We start from the raw sequence: 24,303 nt of genomic DNA, 5'->3' as shown, positions 1-24,303 counted from the left end.
GTTCTGAACTAAATCAAAACATATTAAGTGGTATAATAATGAGACACTATTCTTACATTCCTAGAATTGGATAATTAACAAAATTTTAGAGGGGAAAGTGAAAACAGAGACTATCTGATTTATATAAAGGAATATAGACATGTTTGTGCTTCACACTTAATTATTTTATTTTTGGGGAAAGACACAGTGACATAAATCATAAAAACCAGACAATTTTATCTACCAGTTTCTAAGGGATTGCATAATGGTTCAAATGTAATAACCTGCCAACCATCATTTAAAATAGTTGTTCATCTCTATAATTTGTGAGTCAATGCATAACTAATACCTTTTGCACTGACAAATAAAGCCATATCTCAGTCCTGTTATAGACACTAGGAGGCACATAGATACTTTTAGAAGCTTTATTAACTCTTTTTAGAAGACTAATATATTTTCAGTATAGAGAAATAGTAATCAATCAAATAGTATCCTGAAAGCCTGAAAAAAAAAAACAATAGCAATTTTCAAATAATTTAGCTCCTTAGAAGAAACTCACACAAATTGACACGGCTTCTTCTTTTTTTGATAACACCTCAAAAAACCTTACTTTAACTCACTATTTCCTTACATTTTTATATTGGAAAAAAATGAGAATCACAATGAAAGGTTCACTGTGCTTTTTCCCCTTGAAGTATTTGCTCACAATTTCATATTTAGATTGTCTATTCAGATTACAATAACTAGCACATATTTCAAGCCAGGCAAGTACTATATATACTTCATATCTTTAGGATGCTATTGCCTTTATAATCTCCACAAATTTAATGGAAATTACATTATGATTTTGTAAATTAATTTTTATATTTTTCAGATTATTTAACTACACATTTATGGGCTCCAGAGGTTTTCCATTTAGAAAGTAAATCTCTATCATGTTGATCATTTGCTCATTTGATGCTTTCTATTATGTTTATATTCTCTAAAAGTTAGCTCTGCTATGATAGGAATCATTAATGGCACTTCTATTCCACTTATTTCCAGTTGGAAATAAGAACTGTATATTCTACCACTTATTCTGAGAGCATACAAATAATGACATTACAATGATTTTGGAATTAGAAGCTAAAAGAGAAAAAAGTTAAAGAACCCAACAATTAAAGAAATTTCAAATTGACCTAAAGATATTTTTTGACAAAATCACAGGATGGCATACATACATGCTATGATTATATTAATCAAATATTAGCAGTGTTTGAAATTAAGGGGAAAATAGCAAGAATTTAAAGCAACCAATATGCATGGAACAAGGCACAAGGCTACTTCCTAATTGTCCTAATTACTACTTCCTCTTCCATATATCAAACCAGAGAAGAAAGGAAAAAGATGATGAAACACATATACCCACCCACATCCCACTACTGATACACACACATATATAGCATTACAGAATAATCTGGGGTCTTATATGTATATATAAGATATATATATATATATACACATACATACACATATGTATCTATGACCCCAAATTATGCTGTAATGAGATATTTATACACATGTATATGTGTGTATATGTATATACAAACACACACATAAATACATACATATAGAAACACATATGTATATGTGTATGTATGTTGGGGGGGGGCATCTACTCCATGTCTGAACTTGGGAAAATCATATACTGCAATGGTACAAGAAGACCTATAGTAGAAAGAATCCTCGGATAGGAGTCAAGCTACTTGTTTCAAATCTAAGTACTAATTAGTATTAGTATTAATCGTGCAACCTTGGACCACTTCACCTCTCTAATTGGGGAAAGGAGATAAGAGGAGGGGGGAGAGAGAGAAGGAAGAGGGAGAGGAGGTGGGGAGGAAGAGGGGAAGAGAAAGGGGAAAGAGAAGGAAGAGGACGGAGGAGGAAAAAAGGAAAAAGAAGGAGGAGGAGGAGAATGAGGAGATGAAGAAGAAGAAGAAGAAGAAGAAGAAGAAGAAGAAGAAGAAGAAGAAGAAGAAGAAGAAGAAGAAGAAGAAGAAATTGCTGCATTAGATAATCTTTCCACTTTTGCTGGCAAACTAATATAATGAACAGATTATTTTGATCACACTTAATTCTTAGAAAGAAAAAGAGGATCTCTGCAATCTTATGGTAATACTGAGATCTGATGAGCGAGGAAAGGGCAAAAAGAAGTAACACCAACTAGCTCACATTGGGTAAAAATCAACAGGATGAGCAGAATTTGGGAATGAAGAATAATCTATATCAGCCAGGATTAAAATGCTGAAATGTTAGCTTATATGGAAAACCTGTTCATTTCTCTCCTCTGAAATATCTCTGATACTCAACTTGGTAACTTGTATTATAATTATTTGTATACATGTTTTATATTTTCATTGAGAACTCTGATCATTCTATATTTCTTATTCTGCCACCCTAGTTGATTACTTCAACTCTGGTTTTACTTTCAGTCCATTCCTATTATTGACCGCATAAATTACCAGTTCAACTGTCTCATTATCAACCTTCTCTATAACTTCATGCTGATGAGCACTGATGGAAGACGTCTTCATTGATGAATAATAATGCTGTTATTCTTCCTTGGTTCATTTTGCCATCACTCCAACCTCTCTTATTTTACTGAAAAAAATTTAAACCATTGTCCTGGGCTTTCACATTCCCCTGTCCTACAACTCTATTCCCTTCTTCTAGTCTCACAGAAAGAGTTGGCCATTTTCTTTGCTCAAGTCAACTTTAGGTCAAACCTCTGATCCTAAGCTCTCTCTTTCCATACCCCTCCCTTCATTTCTCTCTCTCTCTCTCTCTCTCTCTCTCTCTCTCTCTCTCTCTCTCTCGCTTGCTCGCTCTCACCCCCCCAACTCCTTCTTTCCCTCTCCCATCTCCTTCAGTAAAACTTCTGACAAAGATAGCTATACTCATTGTCTGTACTCTCACCTCTCAACTACTTCTCAGGTCTGGCCATCTAGTTGAAATTTATTCTCTCCAAGATTAACAAAAAAATTTAAATTGGTAAACCTATGCCTTTAACCAGTCCTCAGCCTTCTTGCCCTCCTGACAGGTTTTTGACAATACCAGCTACTATTTCCTTGCAGAAGAATCCTCTTTTTTTCTGCTCCATATCTAACCACTCCTCTTTTCTAAATATTCCTTCTGAGTCTTTTTTTCCTGAATCATCACCATGAATCACCTCACCAATCTCCCATATACTAACTAGGAGTATCCCCCAAGGGTTTCTCCTTGCTCTCTATTTTATATATGTCCATGTACATGTATGCATACACATAAACATATATACATACATATATCATACACACATACAATCTATCATTATGGTTTAACAAGTTCCCACATGTTTGAATATCATCTCTATGGAGCTGATTTCCAGATCTATATGTACAGACATTACTTTTCTTGAATTTCAGTGCTGTATTGCCAACATCTTCATCTAGAAGTCCCACAAACATCTCAAACTTACCATAGTCATAAAATTCACTCAAAGTCATTCAAAATGAAATTTACTATATTGTTCCCTAATCCTGTCTTTATTCCAAACTGTTTCTCTTAAGATTGCCACAATGATCCCGGTTACTTGGGTTTATATGTGAGAGTCATAAAAGCAGTTTGAGGTCAGACACTCTTTTTTGCCTTGTCTTTTACTGCTAGCATCTAGCAGAGTGCTTTATGGATAAGCAAGTGGTTAACACACATTGTACTGAATCTCAATTTCTCTCTCTCTCTCTGTCTCTGTCTCTGTCTCTGTCTCTCTCTCTCTGTCTCTCTCTGTCTCTGTCTCTCTTTCTCTCTCTCTCTCTCTCATCCATGTCTTCTCAATTCTACCTCAAACATTGCTCACATCCTTCTCTTTCTCTTCACTCACAATACTATTCAACTGGACCACTGAAATAAACCTCTAAATATTCTCCTTGCTTCTAGTCTTTCCTCTCTTGAATCTATCCTCCAAAAACAAAACAAAATTGTCCCAAAACACAGGTCTGATTATGGCATTGCTATCTCAAAAATCTTCAATGGTTCCCCACAGCCTCTACTATGAAAATTTGGCATTTAAAAACTTTTATGATGTGGCACCATCCTATATGTCCATACTTCATGGGGAAAGCTCCTAAATAGGAAAAAAGACAAGTATGTAATCCAGTGGAACATAACTCCTTGAGGGAAAGAAGTATTTTCTGGTTTGGGTTTTTGTCTTTGTATTCCTAACATGCAACAGAATTCATAAGAGGTGCTTAAAAATGTCTACTTAATTTTAATAAATTTCTATTGCATATTACTACCATAATGCAAATAAATACAAAGATAATATATAAGGGTTTGATTTGAGAACTCTTGCACAGGAGAGCAAGGCAAGATTTCACAATCTCAACATTACAAATTTCATAAAGTTTTGACATTTTCTGTCCTACACATAAAAGGCTAAGGTACTATAAGATACATAGAGTAAGGAATACAGGGCTAAGGTACTTTAAGATCAAAACACGGGCAAAAAAATAACCAAAATATTATATTTATTATTTTCATCAATATTTTAATTTTAATTTTTTTTAACAATTATGATACCTGCAAGGCCCTAGGAATGAATAGTCAAAGAATTTTGGTTTTACAATTCTTGCTCTTTCTTTTACATGAGATTTTATTTCAACACATTTTCCATTCCTGGTGAGGTAGGTTAGTTTGTAATGTATTTATATACTCCAAAAAAAAAAACCCCACAACATTTTTATTTTATAAATGTGCATACATGTGTTTATGATGTGCTTTTCTGAAGCTAGTTTCTTAGTATGGCAGAAAAAAAACTAAGCAATATGAACAAAAACATCCATCTTTATAGATTCAATCACTATCTCATGTACTAGTGAAAGAAAATATGAGTTATAACTCAATCACCATCTTACAGTGCTTTTTCTCTTTCCTTTTCAAAATCCTGACACATGGAAAAAATGCAATAGTTTTACACACAGGCAAATGACAGAGATAGTATAAGGTAGTTTGTAATTGGACAATATGTAAAGGTTCAAAAGTTCATTTGAGGATCAGTTTTATTGAACTTCTTGAGCCACTGAAGAAAGCCTCAAGGCTTTCTTGAGGATTTTATTACTCTCTACTTCGGGTAGACTGTACAATACTCTCTCACATTTTAAGTAGAACATTCTCATTTTTATCAGACTCAGAGAAGCTATATGCATGAAAATAAATTTGCATGGATATATACTTTAGAAAAGTGTTTTTCATATTTTAAAACTTGATTTTGCTTTCACTTTTCTAAAAAGAGAGTAATAAGAAAATTAATTAAAATGTATTTTTCCTAAGGTGGCTTTTTTATTTATACAATATCAATTGAGAGTCAGAGAGTGTATGAAAATCTTTTTAAACTTTTTTAATTTCATTAATATTAATTAATATTTAATTCTGATATATTATTTAAGATGATTTGTAAAAATCATGCACTAACTCAAAACCAAATCTAAATATTTCAGCATTTTGCAACAGACAAAACAATTTAGGCTTTAACTCAGCCCTGGTTCCTCATATAAATAACTGTGCATTAATCAATTTGGATAAAATACCTATTCTTAGTTAAACGGCATATGCCAGGTAATTATCACCTGTTGAGTTTTTGTTCTATCTGTGGAATGTTGGCTTTTAGTTCTACCAAATACTAGGTAGAAACAGCAATTTTCCATAATTTTCAGATAGAATGGTGTAACAGAAAGAATACTAGTTTTGGAGGCAGAAAACTTAGATTCAAGTTGTAGCCATATTAATTATGTAAACCATGGCAAATTATTTAAACTCTTTGGGATTTAATTTCCTCATCTGTCAAAAGGGTGATAATGAGGATTGTTGTGAGGAAAGCATTTTGTAAATGTTAAAGCACTATATAAATGTGAGTTATTATTGTTACTTCCATAACACATACACAGGGATAAACAACATCTCAAAATAAACATATGGCTTGGAATAAAATCAAAATTATTTGCATAAATGATTGGGGGACAGAGTGCCAAGAAATTCGTTTGTAACCATATTTTAAACCCCTCATTTTTGACAATAACATAGTTATTTTTTTATATGTGTAATTCCCATATTCCCATCATAAGATGAAAAATCAAATTCATGGGAGTTTGACATTAAGGGAAAAGCCAACCATCTGGTATTCAGCTGGAGAATTTACTTATAGTCCTCTTTGTTTTATTTTCCTAGTGATATTTCCTTTTTTAGCAATATTTTATAAGCAAGATATTCTTCTTACCTATAAAATGATACTAAGTAATGCAATCCTACACTATGTGCCCAAATTAGATTGAGAATTACCTACAATACAAAAAATTATATTCTTGTGGTCTTTTTATAATCACTGTTAGAGACATTCTAATTAAAATGAGAATGATAGCCTAAACAATATAATTTGCCTTCCAGTTCTTAAAGTCTATGTATTTATGTACTTGTATGAAAAAGCTTTATAACTTTGTAGGATTATCTAAATGTTACAGTAAGTTTTTAAAAAATTCTCTTTAAATCATATATCATTTTTTAAAAATATCTCCTTGTATGGACCTACTTAATGAAGTTATGCACCAACTCCTTTAAAGCAATAATTTCCAGTCATAACCTTTCACTTTTACAATCACATTTTAAACTTCTTTTAGAAAAGCATTATCTCCTTCTTTCTCATACACTTCATCAGATTACAGAAAAATTTTTGATCAAGAAAAGGTTTCATTTGGCAGTGATTGTGACTATCTCCATACAAAGGAGAAATATTTCTCTGAACATGCTAAAACAATAAACGGTATTTGAACTGCTGGTTGAAAGGTAGAGGCACTGGTAATCATTATTTCGCCTTGTTTGTTCAGGCCTTTCCAACAAAACAAACAACCTTTTTGTGATTGGATTGACATGGTGTTAACAATGCATTTAATGCCCAAATCAGTATGAATACAGGTAAAGCTCTCACTAATACCAGTACCAGGATGTTAAAGCCACCTATTTTCTAAGCAACTCTAAACAGCAAAAAAAAAAAAAAAGCTCCATCGTCCAATCTGCCCTCCTTCAGCAAACAAGCTAACACTCACGGAGCCACGTCATATAACATCCTGAAGTATGATCCATATGGCCAACTGTCAAATACTTATTTACTATACCTGCTGTTTTTTCTGCGATTTTAGCTTCTGTTGCTCTCTCCAGGAGTTCCAGCTCAAGCTTTAATGTCTTCACTTCTTTACTTTCCTGAGTCAGTTTTTCTTGAAGCTGAAAACATGTTGAAATGAAGTTTCTTATCTGATTAGCTTTCAGGACATAGATAACCAACTCCAAAGCAAAACTTTATATTTTCTCTCAAATGTATTAAAAAATCATGTATGTTTTTTCTAAAGAAGATCATAAAATATATCACAAAGATTTTATCACACTTCAATATTAATCAAAAGTTTTTTATATTCATTATAGAAAGTCTGAACAAAATCTTTTGAAATTTTTTGTCAAGGCAAAAAATGACATTAAAATGAATAAGTACCACTAAGAATCATGTTGGCTAAAGAACCAAAAAGAATCATGAACATAATAGGTACTTAATAAATGTTTTATTTAACTGAACTGAAGATACCTCAGGATCTAATCTAAGTCATTTTCCTGCCTTTATAAGACTATCCACTAACTATGGTACTGACTATATTTTTGCAAATGAGAAAGTGACTCTTTTACAGCCTCACTTATTAGTTCATTCCAATATCTCATAACTGTAAAAGTTATAACGTTAATCCTGAAGTCTAATCTTAATCTTTTACTGCTGCTATTCAAGGATCTTCTTGTCCTGTCCCAAGTGGAAATACTAGCACAATGCCTGCTACATAGCAGACATACAATAAATATTTGTAGATTGACTCAAAGAATGAGCTTTTCTCTCTCTCCCTCCTATAAAATTGCTCCATATGTTTCAAGACTCTTATTGAATTCTCTCTTAGTATTTATTTTGTTTTTTTATTTTCTCAACTTTCATCAGTTCTGTTGTTCTCTTATAACAGAATTTGGTAAATTTTTTTGTGTCATAGATCCCTCTTGCAGTCTACTGAAGCCTATAGATACCCTTCTCAGTATAATATTTTTAAATGCATAAAATAAAATCAATAGGATTACAAAGAAAAAAATTATGTTAAAATATAGTTCTCAAAATAGTACAGAAAAAAATGTGATACAGTTCATGGACTACTTGAAATCTATCCATGTATCTCAGGTTATGAAACCCATTCCTTATAGAAAGTCTTAAATTTCCTGACAATGTGCTTCAGGTTAAAAAGACATAAACAGAATACAGTATTCTAAAACATGCATGACTAATCCTAATCATGCTGAGAGGCAGCATGGAGTAATGAATAAGGAGCTACCATCAGGGTCAGGAAGATCAAGGCTGAAATCCCACTTCTGATACAGTGGCCGTGTGACCCTGGGTAAGTCACCTGATTTATTAGTGGCTCTAAACAATTTTCTAACACTCTAAATTTCAGAGTAATTACAGGTCTTCACTGATATTCCTCACTAGGAACTCTCTATATCAATGAAATCACAAGTCCATTAAAAAGTGATGCTGAATATAAGAAAAAATGTAAATTGAAATTTTGTTTGCCATAGTACTTTATAAGTGGGCTCTATGAAAGTAAAATAATATAGATCCACAGATCAGAAATGTCATTGGCCTGATAAAAGACATGAATGACACAACAAAATAAAAATGATTAAGTATAACAGAAATATTAGAATATAAAGAAAGTGTAGGAGTGATAAATAAGATTGGGAAAGACATATGGTCAAAGGGATAAAACTGGCATAAGATTCAAAAAATGTGGCAAAACAACATGATAATTTCCTTTAATTTGGGAACAATGAAATTGCCTAAAGAAAAACAAATCTCAATATATTAAAGCCCAATTACAAATATTAGAGAGGTAAAAAACAGGGCAGAAACTAATAAAAAAGAAAAAAATACTTTATAAAAAGTAATTTGAAACTAGTTTTTGTACTTCTTACATTGTACAGTTCTGAAAGAAGCACAGTACTATATCAATGATTTTTTTTTTAATTTCATGTTCAGAGTACTTTATATCTTTATGAGAGGTATGATATCAATGGCTGGAAAGACACAAAAGATACCAAAAAAAAATCCCCTTAGCCAATTTTTTAACTTAAACATACTAACAAACCAAAAAGTAAAGCTATACATAAAAGTGCTAAACTAAAACAAACAATAAAATTAAATTATAAGGGGTAAAAAGACAGACAGTAAGTTAGCAGTTAAAAGCATGTTATACAGTTATCATACTACCTATAATGTACCTTTTTATTGCTTGTCCTGAGAATGTTCAATTCTTTTAGAAGGAGTGATATAGTCTTGTCTTTATCTACATTTTCTGTAGTTTGACAACGTGCCATAAAATCACAGAATAGATCACTGCTTCTATGTTCTATAATACTGCAAGGAAACAAAGAAGTCAAAAGATGCATGATTATCATTATCATAATAAAGAATATAATATAAAGGTTTTAACTTTTCTAATGATGGAAGCATCTGATCAAATAATTAAAAAGATATAAAGCTTTCTAATAAATTTATATTAGCTATGAACTTCTCCTATAGATATTTATTGTAGACTAAGTATAAATTTGGTTTAACCAGGAGGTTCAAGGTTTTGTTGTTACTGTTCTTTAAAATGTACTAGTCACTGGTATAATACAAAAATCAAATTAAAATGACTTTAATAATAATTGAAATATAAAATGCATGATACAAGAAAGGAAAAGGACATAAAACATAATTCTCCTTCAGTAGTTACTAAGCTAGAAAATGAAGAAAGTAAGCTATATGTAGTTCCATCAAAGGAAAATATTTATGACAATATTCACTGGCCCCAGACCAATCCTTTTATAATTCAAACCTCAGGCTTGCCTGCCACATGGGACTAAACCAAGGGCTGGGACAGAGAATGGGCTGTGGCCACAAAAGCTGCAATAGCCATAGCAGTCTAACCAAGATCCTACTATATCCCATCCCTTAGTGACAAGTTTCTAAAAATTTTCCAGGAGACTTTTCAAAATAATCTCAAAATAGCCCTAAAAATAAGGATCTTAAAATAAATAAAATATATAACAATGTAAACAATCACTTTAAAATGGTTGGAAAATGATTTCATGAGGAATTTATAAAAATTTTCTGGAATAATTGTGAAGGTCAGGAGTAGTACCAGAAACATCAGGTTCAGTGACTAGATGATAATGTCCAACAGTAACAATGGTCCCCTTCATAGATTCGGACCATATGAACAAAAGTAACTAAGAATGTGAATGCCGGGGTGGCTAGGTGGCACAGTGAGTAAAGCACTGGCCCTGGAGTCAGGAGGACCCAAGTTTGGTTCCGGCCTCAGACACTTAACACACACACACACACACACACACACACACACACACACACATTAAAAAAAAAAAACTAGCCGTGTAACCTTGGGCAAGTTACTTAACCCCAAGTGCCCTCCAAAAGGCAAAAAAAAAAAAAAAAAAAAAAAGAATGTGAATGCCTCTTATGTGCAATCCCATCCCAGGGCTCATCTGATAGAACCACAAATTCAGTGTTTTCAGTCCCACCAGCTAAAAATCCCTCCTCTCTAGGAGCCTCATCATAAGCCTCTAGTGAAGGCCTACAATCTTCCTTTACAGGGATGGGATGAAAGCATCCTTTCACCTTCATCCAAGAGCCTGAATTCACTATGAAATAAATCAAAGAATACGCTTTCCTTCAAATAAACTCCCTATCAAAACAATTATAATGAAAGATAGTTTTATCATCTTTTTATCATTAAAAAACAAAGCCCTTCCCAATAATTCAACCTCTTTGTCCCTCAACTCATCCTGGGAAGGGAAACTTGCCAATGAAGGCAAAATCAATGAATCCACCAATGAACTTAAACCATTTGTCTAGATTATACAGATGCTGGACTGGGGTGGGGGGGATTTAGAATCCATTCTGTAGATATACATCTTGATTCACACTGATTTCTTCTAAGGAAAAAAATCTAATGATGCCTCATATGTATATAATTTTTTAATGTTTGCAAAGAATTTTATCTATATTACCTCATTTGATCCTCATAACAATCCTATAAGGTTGTTATACCCTATAAGGGTCTACAAGTACCTTCATTTTACAAATTAAGGAACTGAGCATCAAAGTATAAGCATGTTGCCTGCTAGAAAGTATCTGAAGCACAATGTAAATTTAGGTATTCTTGACACCAAGGAATTGGAACCCATTATGCCTCACTAACATTCAACAGCAGGGAACTGAAATGACAGAATACCATTCCAGAGACCCTAAATTCAATTATATAAATAAAAATTGCAATCATAGAAATATAACCCAAATTGAACAGAGTATGCATTTCTCCCCATTCTTGCCTTCTGATCTTAAATGTAAAGCATTTAATACTCACTTGGATTTTTCAGGAGTAGAGTAGGTAGTATCATCCTCTGGGTAGAAGTCAGTGATCTGAAAGCTCCTTGGGTTATCCATCATAAGTTCTGTCTCCTCAAACGTGGTCTGTTTTACTAGTTCATTATGTTCATGTTGCATGCATCCAGAAGAATTGCTAACAAGTTGGTCATCCAGTTGTGAATTTTTGTTTTTCAATATAGTCTCTTGTTCATGGTAACTTTGGACTACATCTGTATATTTAAAATATTTAAATTAAAAATACAATTTGATTTTATGATTGAAAAAATGAATTCATCTTATTTTTAGAGAAACTCTTTCAGCTTTGCATACAATGCTTGTTTATGATAATACTGCTACTAAGTAGGCAAGTCTATCCTGTAATGGTCGCAACTAATATTCAATTCCATGAATAAATGGTTAGGGAGAACATTTTGAGAGCATTTCTTCTTTCCCAGTTTTTCCTTTTGTTGGTCAGATGAAGTAATACATAATAGTAATATGTAATAATAACAAGTAATACATAATCCCTTTTTAAAATTCACAAACATAAGGACTAGTAAGCAGGGGATTTTAAGTCAGGAAATGTGAACTTTTCTCCTTGCTTTATATTAAAGAAGGTAACTCACTTTTTTTTTTTTGCCTAGCTACTCAGTAGATATTAACTATATTATAGGCATTATCTAAGGATTTAATGTTAAATTCTTGGAAGTTCACCATAAATATAAAAATCAAAAAGTAAACATTTCCATCAGCAAATTAAATAAACATGTATAAGTGCTGACTGCAATGATAGCTTATGTGATTCTAATACAAATTATTTTTGGCTTTCAAAAGGTGGCTAAAACTTTTCTAATTCCTGCAATAGCAGAGCTGTGGGATAAAAGGAGGTTGAGGAAAACTTGTAAACAGAATTCCAGTCTTATATGCAAAGAATAATATCTCTCACTGGGGAATCTCCCAATAAGAACATACTGAAATAAATGTAAGCTAACATTATAATTTTCATGTGTTCAACACTATTTCAACAAGATTTTAAAGCACTATTTTAGAACTATAGATGATACAAATATAATTGACATTGCCTTCAAGGAGCTTATTAGAAATCTTGTAGGGGAGAAACAAATATCAAAATAACAATGCAAGTCATTTTTAAGAGAATTATAAGAAAAAATTTCCCTGAGTAAAAAAACTTTCTGTGTAAAGTGAATCAAAGAAAGCCAATCTAGGAAGGTGTATCTGTGTAACTTCCTTATGGTGTTGCTCTTGAAATGTACATTTCAGCTGGAAATACAAAGTTAAATGAGAAGATAAATTTTTTAAATTACTTTTAATTTCAGAGTATTCAGTGAAAGGGAAATAGAATTTCATGACCCTAATTAAATGTTATGACATATCTATATCAAAATCTGTTATAAATTGCAGTTCCAGAAGTCATAAATCTGAAAACTGTTTTTTGTTCTATTACAAGAGTACCACCAACTCTTCTGTACCCACAAGATTTTCATTTTCTTCTATGTCCCACACAACTTGACACCAGCAGCATATAATCAGAGTTTATTTCACTGAAGTACTTATTTAACTGAAGATTATTCTTAAAACAAGTAAGTTATCATTGAAATATAATTATATAATTAATTTCTATAAAAATATACTATAAAATACAACTATAAACCCTGCGAATCATGCGTGCCTAACAAAGTCATATAAATAAAAATGGCCTATATTCAAGTTGCAATTTTCTTTGTCTAAAAACATCCTTAAAGGGTCATAGAACTTAGAACTAGAAGAGACCTTAGAGATCATTTAGTCCAACTCACTCATTTTAAAACTCAGGCCTAGAGAGATCAAGAAGCCACCTTTGCTGATCACTCATCCATGTCATGCTTCCAAAACTGTCTGGAGCCTCCTTCTCTCTCTGCACTATCTCTCTTGATACCTCCATCTGCTTCCATGACTGTCTCTCTGCAGATAACTGACAAATTTATGTATCTAACCCCAGTCTCACTATTAAACAGTTCTACATCAATAAATGCTTGTTGAATTTTTCAAATTGGATGTCCTGGACACACCTGAAAATCAATATGACCAAAACAGAAACTCATTTCCCCCCAGCTCCTCCTGTCTTTCAAACTTTCTTATTTTTGTCAAGAATACCCTATTATCTCAGGTTCATAATCTTGGCATTATCCTCAATAACATAGTCTGGATCATTCCATTTTTCAATCATTTGACAAATACTGTATTTTCTTTATCAATAATATCTTTCACCTTTTCTCTACTCACATAACCAACCATCATAATTGAAACTATTATGTTCCCTCACTCAAACCAATGCAATGGCCTTCTAGCTGGTATCCTACCTCAGGTCTCTCCAACATCAAATCCTCCATAGACTTGTCAAATTATTTCCAACAAATGCACATCTAACTGTACCACACTCCTACTCAAAAATAAACTCCAGTAGCTCCCTGTTTTCTCTGGGATAAAATATAAATTCATGTTCATTTTTAATGTCTTTCAAAACTTTGTCCCTATCTTTCTGGACTTACTGTACATCATTCCTTTTTCCTATACTCTTTGATTCACTCACTCATGGCACTCTGCTTGATAAAGAATGTCTCCAAAATGGTAAGGTTCTGCAAAATATGTCAGATTTGAAACTCAAATACACAGAATTAGAAAATCTGACAGAACAGAATCAAAAGAAAATGACACTAGTAGATCATATGAATACTATATAAAGTAGGCTGATCTGATACATGAGTTACTAGAGTAGAAGAGATTTCTCAGGAAAAAATATGAATTAAGAAGACTGAATATTTTATTTTTGTCATAATAAAAAATGCCTGGAATTACTCAAAATTGAAGGCAAAGATTGATATAATCTACAAATTGCTGACAGAGGAAAACCCTGATTTTAAATGCCTAAGAAAAGTAGTGGTTAAACTTCAGAATTTCATTATCAAACAAAATATATTAAAGGCTGCCAAGATCAAAGCCACAATATATGAGGTATAATGAACATAATACTTCAAGACTACTCCTCACCTATGAGAAATCAAAGATATTAGAAAATGATATTCTGAAAATCAGAGACCACATTATACTACCAAAGCTGTGCGTAATCATGAGTGATAAAACATGACTTTTGATAAAATGAGTGGAATCCAAGTCATTCTTTCAAAAGAAACCAGAATATAACAGCCATCTCAGACAAGAGAAGTGTATTATACAAATAAAATTGAAAAGAAAATACTAAGCAATGAAATCAATGTTGTTGTTGTTGTTGTTTTAAAATTAACACTGAGGGCCAAAAAGAGAACATCTAAAAACAAAAAGGACACAATGCGTTGAAGATTTAAGAAACTTAAAAAAGATGGAAAAACAAAGAATTGAATTTATATTCCATGTACTAAAATCCTTCATAAGTAATCATTCTTTGTGGTGGTGGTGGTTATTATTGTTGTTGCTGTTGCAGTTGCTTCTCCTGCAGCTGAGGGAATAATAGAGAAGGAAAAAATTCAGACAAAAAACAGGCAAGAAAGACACAGATGAAAAGTTAGAATTATATTCTAGGCCTAAATTCAATAGTAGAGGGGAAAATAATTTCTTTGGTCCCTGATCCTGCCTGGGGATCTGTTTAAAAATAGGAATGGAACAGTTGAAGAAAAGAGACTTAGGTAAAGGTAAGAGGAGTCAGATCCCACTCTAGGGTGGTAAGTGATAGAACGACAGTTAGGAAAATTTGCATGGAGGTGGTAGTAAAGAGAGGGGGAAAAGGGAGCAGTAGAAGCCTGCAACAGGTTTCATTCCAGGGAGTGGGCATCTCAATAAAGCAAGAATCATTCTTCCCAGAACTGCATTACATTTCAGGGAATCAAGATTTTGTACTATCCCAGGGAATCTGAGAGGTATCCAGAATCAAAGGTAGAGGAAAGGAGTTAGTGCCATTTAAGAAGTAGGATAAACTGGATTGAAAATGGACAAATGTGGAATATAAGGGAATGTATATATCTGCTTCTGTGAAATGGGATAGTGTGATACTACATTCTTTGTGATTTATTATTTGTCAAAGCAATAGTCCTGAAAAAAGACCTTCAAAAAAAATTTTAAACAATAAAAAAGTATAGTAAAGAGCAGGATAGATCAGCAATTGAACAAACGATTATCAGAAGGAAAAGACAAAGGTTTTATCCTCCATAAGTCATACTTTGTATAAGAGCCATCAGAAGAACAGATAAATATTGTGTAAGAATAAAATAATGGGAGATTAGGTATCATCATACTGTTTAAATGAAAAAGAATAAGAAGGGTGAGGCAAGCAAAAAGCAAATAACACTTCTCAGAAAAGTGTCATAAATAAATTCTATTCAAAGTAAGAGAGGAGTGAATAAAATCAGAAGAACAATTTATGTAATAATATTCCTAAGTTAAATACCTTTCAAAGACTTAAGAAATCTTATCAATGAAATAACCAACCATGATGCCAGTAGGCCAAAAATGAAGAAAGCTATCCACATTCTGAAAGAGAAAGGGTGGACTCAAGATGCACACTGAAACATACATTGTTGATACTATTTGATTAACTATGAATATCTATTACAAGGGATTGGGTTTTTCTTTCTTTCTTCTTTTATAGGGGAAAGGGAGCAAGACGGACATTAGAGAAAGAGAAAATAAACTTATTTTGAAAAGGAAAAAATAAAAGAGTGGATGGGGTAGAGGCAGCTGCAGAAAGGATTTTGAACTTGATTTTTATCTTGCTGGAAAAGAGAAGGCTACAAAGAAGAGAAAAATTAATTAAAACATAAACATAAGAAACAGGATCAGACAAGGTACTAGACTGAAGCAAGGAGAGTCTATGGAAGAAAACTGGGAGCAAATTAGAATAGTACAGAAGGAAACAAACACAAACCTAAAAATTATGACCTTAAATATGAACAAGTTAAGCTCACAGATAAAATAAGAAAAGAAGGAATGAATGTTAAAGCAAAAATCAACAACTTACTAAATATAGGAAACATTTAAAAAATAAGAACATAACAAGGAATTTGAAAAGATGTTGGAAGAACATTTATCTTACATAAGAGACTCCCACCAAATATAGGAGTTAAATATGATTTCAAAGAAGGGAACAATAAAATTCTCAAGCATGAAGTGAGATATATAAGGAAAATAGATCGTACTTAGAAGCAACACTGGGTGGGGGATAAAAGGTTACCATAAAATATACAGGCATCAAAAGATAGATAATAACAGAATAATTATTAGAGACTTTAGGTAGCTCTTCTAGAGCTGGATAAATTCCACAGAAAAATAAACTGAAAGTAAAACACAGAGATAGAAACATAGAAAAGAGGCAGCTAGATGACTCAGTAGACAGATAATGGGGCCTGGAGTCAGGAAGACCCAAGTTCAAATTCAGCTTCAGACACTTACTGGCTATGTAACCCTGGACAAGTCACTTAACCTATGTTTGCCTTAATCAACTGGAGAAGGAAATGGCAAACCACTCCAACATCTTTGCCAAGGAAACCCCATAGGAGGAGTCAGACATGATCGAATGACTAAATGACAAAAAAATTAACTAACAAGCAAACAAAGAAAAACCACAGAGCTAAGTAGACCATAGGAAAAATTAAAGGCAGAAAGATCAAACCATCTTCTCAATGGGAATATTTAAAGAATACATATTTTCTAAACATCATACGGTATATTTACAAATATTCATCATGTGCTAGGACACAAAGAAATAATTACTAATAATAAAAATACTGAAATATTTAAAATGTCCTTTACATATCATAATATGATAAGACATCAATAAAGATAGGGAACATTAACAAAAAATAATCAACTAAATGAAGATTAAGTAATAACATCCTAAATAATGAACAAAGGAGGCAGGGGGGAAGGGAGGGAAGGAGCCAAAATCACAGAGTTGAGTATTTTTACCTAGCTCTCAGAACATACCCATCTAAACAACTTTAAAAAGTACACCAAACTGAAATCTGAGCAGGAAAACCAACAAAAGGTCACAGAGAGTTTTTTGGTTGCTTGTTTGTTTGTCTGTTTGTTTAGCTCAGGGAAGCTTAGGAAGACAGAAAGAGAAGTCTGTGGGGACAGGCTGTAGCACTACAAAAGGGACACCAGCTATCAGTCTTAAAAGGTGACTGAAGCAGTGGCAGCAGCACAGGGGTGGTATATAGACTGAATATCTAGTCATAAATTCCAGGTAATCCCAATCTAGCACTGGGTGTAAGATCTGGAACTTTTGGCAATATCGTAATTAATTACCCAGTTCTGAATCATATTTCCAGGGCAGAGAGGAGAGGGTTGTAATCAAGAGAGAAAAGGGTTTGTAGTCAAGAGACAAGAGGGGTCATACCTGGAAAAGGACTAGAGTGCAGACCAGGAGAACAATGAGCAGAAATCTCTCCAGCTCACACCACCTTGGAAGCACTTAAAACTTACAGGTTCCTAGTCTTCTCTGATAAAATAGCAGGACAGAAAAAGTTAGAAAACCAGGGCAGACACTGAACTCCCCTCACTCCTGATGAGAGGAACCTAACTCTCATAAAATCTAAAATCAAAAAATAGGCTAGAAAACAACAGAAACAACAATAACAACCAAAAAACACCCTAACCATACAATGCTACTATAGTGACAGGAAAGCTCAAAACACAAATTCAAAAGAAGAAAATTACTTAAAAAACATATACAAGCAGGGGCAACTAGGTGGCACAGTGAGTAAAAGCACTGGCCCCAGAGTCAGGAGGACCTGAGTTTGGTTCCAGCCTCAGACATTTAACACCCACACACACAAAAAAAAACTAGCCATGTAACCTTGGGCAAGTTACTTAACCCCAATTGACCTCCAAAAGACAAAACAAAAACAAAAACATATACAAGCAAAACCTCAAAGAAAAAATGCAGATTAGACACAAATCCAAAAAGAATTACTGGAAGAGCTAAAGAGATAAACAAAGAACAACAACAACAACAACAAAAAGGATTTTAAAACTCAAATAAGAGAGGTAAGGAAAAGAAATGAAAGTAATACCAGAAAACTATGAAAAGAGAATCAACAGCTTGGTAAGAGAGACACAAAAAAAGTACTGATGAAAATGATTCCTTAAAAATGATATTTGGCAAAATGTTAAAAAAAAATTTGAAACCTGAAGAAAATAGCTCTTTAAAAATCAGAACTGCCCAAATAGTAAAAGAAGTACCCAACGAAGAAAATAACTTCCCAAAAATCAGAACTGGTCAGGTGGTGTAATGACTCTATTAGACATAGAGAAACAATAAAATAAAGTCAAAAGACTGCAAAAATAGAAGAAAATGTCAAATATCTCATAGGAAAAACAAGTAACCTGGAAAAATGGATCAAAGGGAAGCAATTTAAGAATTACTGGACTACCTGGAAGCCATGATTTTAAAAAAAATAGCCTAACCATGATATTTCAAGAAACAATATAGGAAAACAGACCAGATATCATAGAACTGTAGCCCAAAATAGAAAGAAATCTACTGAACACCTCCTGAGGGAGATTCCAAATTGAAAAATCCTGGGAATATTCCAAATTCCAGAATTCCCAGGTGAAGCAGGAAACATTGAAATGTTTCAGAAATATTTCTGAAATATAGAAAAAAGGAATTTAAATACTGTAGAATCACATTCAGGGTCACACAAAATAAGCTGCTACTACTAAAAAAGAGTGGAGAATTTGCAATGTGATATTCTAAAAAGCAAAGGAGCTAGGATTAGAATCCAGAATAATCTACGAAGTAAAACTGAGTGTAATGCTACAGGGGGAAAAAATGGACACTTAGTGAAAATGGACACTTAATGAAATAGAGGATGTTCAAGCATTTCTGATGAAAAAAAAGCTGAATAGAAAATCTAACATTTAAACACTAGACTCAAGAGAAGTAGAAATTCAGTAGAAGTTTGTATAACTTCATATGCATAATGGGTATAGTATTTCTTGTCTCCTCAATGGTTGGGAGAGATGCTAGAAGAAGGAAGAGAATTTGGAACTAAAAATAAAAAATTTTAATTAAATAAGTAAATAAATCATAAAAAAATGTTCAAAAGACTAACAACAAGGGTAAATATAACTAAATTTGGGGGATGTGTCTAAAGTAGCACTTTAAGAAAAAAATTATATATCTGAAAACATATATCAACAAAATACAAGAGACAAATGAACAGACCATGCAATTAAAACTAAACAGAAAATAACGAGTTAAGAAACTCAAAAGAAGCATAAAAATATAAAGAAAATAAGAGAAATAAAAAATAAAATTGATAATAAAAGACTTATTTATTGTTAACTTGTTTCAGTTGTGTCTCTCTTTGGTGACACTATTGGGGATTTTCTTGGCAAAGACTCTGGAGTGGTTTGCCATTTTCTTCTCCAGATCATTTTACAGATGAAGAAGTTGAGGCAAACAAGGTTAAGTGACTTGCACAGAGTCACACACAGCTAGTAAACATCTGAGGACAGATTTGAATTCAGGTCTTCATAACCCCAGGCCTAGAGCTCTATTCACTGTACCACTTCACTGGCCTAAAAGACTCTAGAAATGACAAAAAAAACTAAGAATTTTTCTGGAAAAGACTAACATAATGTAATCAAGAAAGGAAGGAAGGAAGGAAGGAAGGAAGGAAGGAAGGAAGGAAGGAAGGAAGGAAGGAAGGAAGGAAGGAAGAAAATAAAAAACAAAACATCCTTATAAATAATTTTCCCTAAATTAACCAAGTGGTTTCATAATTAAAAGGGGGCAGGGGGTAAGAATTGTAAGAGACAATTATATGATGTGAAAATTGAGATTTTAAAGGAAATAGATAATTCTTTATAAAAACATAACTCAAGAAACAAAACAAGACATAAAGATCTCAAATTTCTAGGAAAAAGTCATAAATAACCTATCAAATCAACTCAATTACTTTCCTCTGAAAAGTACTGATGTAAAGGTAATTTATATGAATTACTTTAAAAGCAATTCCTATGCTACAAAAAAAGTAATTTTCGATTAGGGATACTCTACCAAACCTTTTTGTGAAAATTAATATGATTTACCAACTAAGGATAAACTATTCTGATAAAAAGAACTATAAGTCAGTTTCATTAATGAATATTGCTAAAAAATGCAAATAAAACATTAGGAAAGAGATCATAGTATTATATCTTCAAAATTATTTATCATAAACTCAATAGCAAAGATTCAATGGGAAATCAAAGAGCATAATTACATGTTTAATTGCAATGAATCAATCAATAAGCATTAAATACATGATATTCTAGAAGGCAAAGGAGCTAGGTATATAACCATGAATCACTTACCCAGTGAAATTAATCAAAACATATCAAGGGAAAAAAATTATCATTCGTTGGAATAAAAGGATTTCAAGCTTTCATAATAAGACCAGAACTAAATTAAAAATTTGACCTCCAATATCAAGATCCAAGAGAAGCATAAACACATAAAAAGGGAAAAGAAAACATAAGGGACTCAATGAAGCTGAACTATTTACATCCCTACATGGGAAGATGATACTAGTAATTCTTAAAAATTGTATCACTAATAGTACAGCTAGAATGAATATACATACAGAGAGTATGGGCATAAGGTGAGTTTGAGGGAATTACATAATTAAAAGATGAGAAAGAGGAGTACACTGGATGTAAAAGGAAGGGAGTAAATTATTTCATATAAACAGGTGCAAAAGATTATCTTACAGTGGAGAGGGAGACAGGAAGGTTGGTGATGAGCATTGCTTGAATCTTGGCTCCAACAGGGAATCATATACACAATCAATTGAATATAGAAATCTATCTTACCCAACAAGGAAGTAGAAGGGGAGGAGATCAACTAAAGAGGGGATAGGGATTGACAGAAGCAGACCAGAGGAGGTAATAGACAGAAACAAAACACTGGTGAGAAGGGAAAGGGTGAAAGGACAGAGAGGACAAACAGGAAGAATAGGATGAAGGGAAATACACAAGTGTTAGTCATAATTTTAATGTGAATGGAATGAACTGTCTCATAAAACAGAAACAGCAGAGTGAATCAAAAAACAATCCTACAATATGCTCTTTACAAAAAACACACTTGAAGCAGAGAGCCACATACAGAGTAAAGGCAAGGGGCTGGAGCAGAATCTATTTTGCTTCAGTTGAAGTAAAAAAAACAGGGGTAGCAAAGTAAAAGCAAAAATAGACCCAATTAAAAGAAATAATAAAGGAAACTACTTCTGGCTAAAAGGTACCAATGACAATGAAACAATTTCAATACTAAATATATATGCACCAAGTGATATAGCATCCAAATTTGTAAAGAAGTTAAGTGAGTTACAGGAAGAAATAAACAGCAAAACTATACTAGTGAGGGAATTCAATTCTTCTATCTCAGAACTCAATAAATTCAACCAAAAAATAAAAAAGAACTAAACTAAATAGGTAAATAGGATACTAGAACTGCTAGATATGATGGACCTTTGGCATGATTTAGACATAAAGGGTGATACCATAGGCAAATCAGAAGAATGAGGAATAATCTAGCTGTCAGATCTATGGGGAGGGAGAGAATTCATGACTAAACAAGAAATTGAGAGCATTACAAAATATAGATAATTTGGATTAAGTTAAATTAAACAGCTTTTGTACAAACAAAACCAATGCAACCAGGATTAAAAAGAAAGCAGAAAGATGGGAAACAATCTTTATAGCAAGTGTTTCTGATAAAGGCTTCATTTCTCAAATATACAGAGAACTGAGTCAAATTTACAAAAATAAAAGTCATTCCCTAATTAATAAATGGCCAAAAGATATAAAGAGACAGTTTTCAGAGGAAGAACTCAAAGCTATAAAGAAATGCTCTAAATCACTTCTGATTGTAAGAGAAATGCAAAATAAAATAACCCTGAAGTACCACCTCATAACTATCAGATTGGCTAATGACAAACACAGGAAAATGATAAATGCTGAAGAGGATGTGAGAAAATTGGGACACTAATGTGCTGTTGGTAGAGTTGTGAACTAATCCAACTATTCTGAAGAGCAATTTGTAACTATGCCTAAAGGCAGTCAAACTGTGTTTGCCCTCTGCCTTAGCAACACCACTACTAGGTCTATATACCAAAGAGATCACAAAAAAGGGGGAAAAATCTATATGTGCAAAAAAATTTATAGAAGCCCTTTTGGTGGTGGCAAAATATTGGAAAATGAGGGGATACCCATAATTGGGGAATGGTTGAACAAGCTTTGGTATATGAATGCAATGAAATACTACTGTGTCAAAAAAATGATCAACAGACAGATTTCAGAAAAACCTGTTAAGACTTATACAAACTGATGCAAAGCAAAATGAGCAGAACCAAGAAAACACAGTACACAGTATTAGCAACACTGTGATGATCAACTATGAATGACTCAGTTCATCTAAGCAACACAGTGATCCAAGACAAATACAAAGGACTCATGAAAGAAAAAGCTATCCATATCCAGATAAAGAATTGAAGGAAGCTGAAAGCAGATTGAAGCCTATTTTTGTCACCTATTCTTTCTTGTGTTCTTTTCCTTCTGATTCATTTCTTCTTTTACAACTGTGACTAATTTGGAAGTATTTTTACATGATAGCACATGTATAAACTATATCAAACTGCCTACCATTTTCAGGAGAGGGGAAAGAAGGGAGGGAAGAAATTTGGAACTCAAAAACTTGTACAAATGAATGCTAAAACTTTTCTTGACTGGGGAAAAAATAAAATATTATTTTAAAAACACTCACTATGTTAGGAGAAGAATGGTACTTCTGGACTTCACCTCTATTAACCGGCTCACAAGTTCTGTTGGTTCAGAATGGCAGAATTAAAAGGAAAGCAGAAAGAAGGGCAACAGGCTCCCTCTTGGTCTGGCATTTTAGCTCTACTTATTTCACTGCGGCTGGAAGTGAGACCCTGTTTTGCACCTGAAGTCTGAGCCACTGCACTGCTTCTCCTGCTGATTTCTAAAGCTCCATTCACGATACATCACCCAGGAACTCCTTACCAGTGAATATGTCTTCCCTGAAAAAGTCCCCTTTTCACTCTATCCTGGATCTTTGACTAGAACTGGGTAGTGGGTGACAAAGTTGTCAGTTTACAACTTTGGTCATCACAATGATTCAGCATCTGTCTGAGAGTCCCACAAGTCAGGTTTGGGGCCTCCTCTTGCCAGAGGCATAGCCTTGCCCCAGGCACTGGAGTCCTCTGTGTCTATGCTTAGCTCCTCATCCAACTTGTCTTGAGTGTCCCTATAGACATCCTTGTCTATCTCTCTATGCACAGCAGGGCTGGACAAATTACTGACATTTTCTGGATTTCCCCATCAGGATTTGATCTAGAGCATTCTTTAGATTTAGAGAAGTTTGTGGAGATAAGGTTGGCTGTATTGCTTCCTATAACTTTTGCCATCCAATTCTTTCCTGTAGAGCTGTCATTCACTTGCTGATTTTGTAGGTCAAGATTTGTTTGTATTTTGAGACATTACTTTTAGACGACCTGGAGTTCATTTCTTCTGGATTTCTCTCTTGGGTGTCCCTGGCACCATAATGATTCTTTTTATATTTGGGGTGATTTTTTTTGTTTGTTTACTTATTCTTCCATCCTTACCTTTGGAATTGAAATTTTATGTTAGGGTGAGGCTCTGAGAATTGAGGAACAGAATTTTTAGGCTTTGCTTGGGCCTCATTGTATTCTGTGGGATACTGCTACTTGCTCCAAGAAATGAGTACTTTGTTTTTCAAGGAATCTACAGAC

At 33.2% G+C, this 24,303-nt stretch overlaps 1 protein-coding gene across 18 annotated transcripts in view; it reads right to left on the bottom strand.

The window, feature by feature from the left end:
* The window catches only part of MIPOL1 (mirror-image polydactyly 1), a 567,089-nt gene that overhangs the window by 433,461 nt on the left and 109,325 nt on the right, over positions 1-24,303 (bottom strand). For 17 of the 18 annotated variants that reach the window (XM_069082287.1, XM_069082288.1, XM_069082277.1 and 14 more), the window contains 3 exons: positions 11,493-11,724; positions 9,346-9,481; positions 7,161-7,266 (listed from right to left, as the gene is read on the bottom strand). In XM_069082287.1, the coding sequence (XP_068938388.1) occupies positions 7,161-7,266; positions 9,346-9,481; positions 11,493-11,632 (382 nt within the window). In that variant the 5' untranslated portion in view covers positions 11,633-11,724. Of the gene's footprint in view, positions 1-7,160; positions 7,267-9,345; positions 9,482-11,492; positions 11,725-23,294; positions 23,353-24,303 lie in introns of all 18 variants that reach the window. The other variant, XM_069082286.1, reaches the window with a different exon arrangement.

The sequence above is a fragment of the Petaurus breviceps genome, unplaced genomic scaffold (assembly GCF_028583685.1).
Source record: "Petaurus breviceps papuanus isolate PSGF00001 unplaced genomic scaffold, PetGlider_PUasm1.0 164, whole genome shotgun sequence".
In the NCBI taxonomy this organism is placed as follows: domain Eukaryota; kingdom Metazoa; phylum Chordata; class Mammalia; order Diprotodontia; family Petauridae; genus Petaurus; species Petaurus breviceps.
This window is presented reverse-complemented; position numbering and strand designations above follow the sequence as displayed.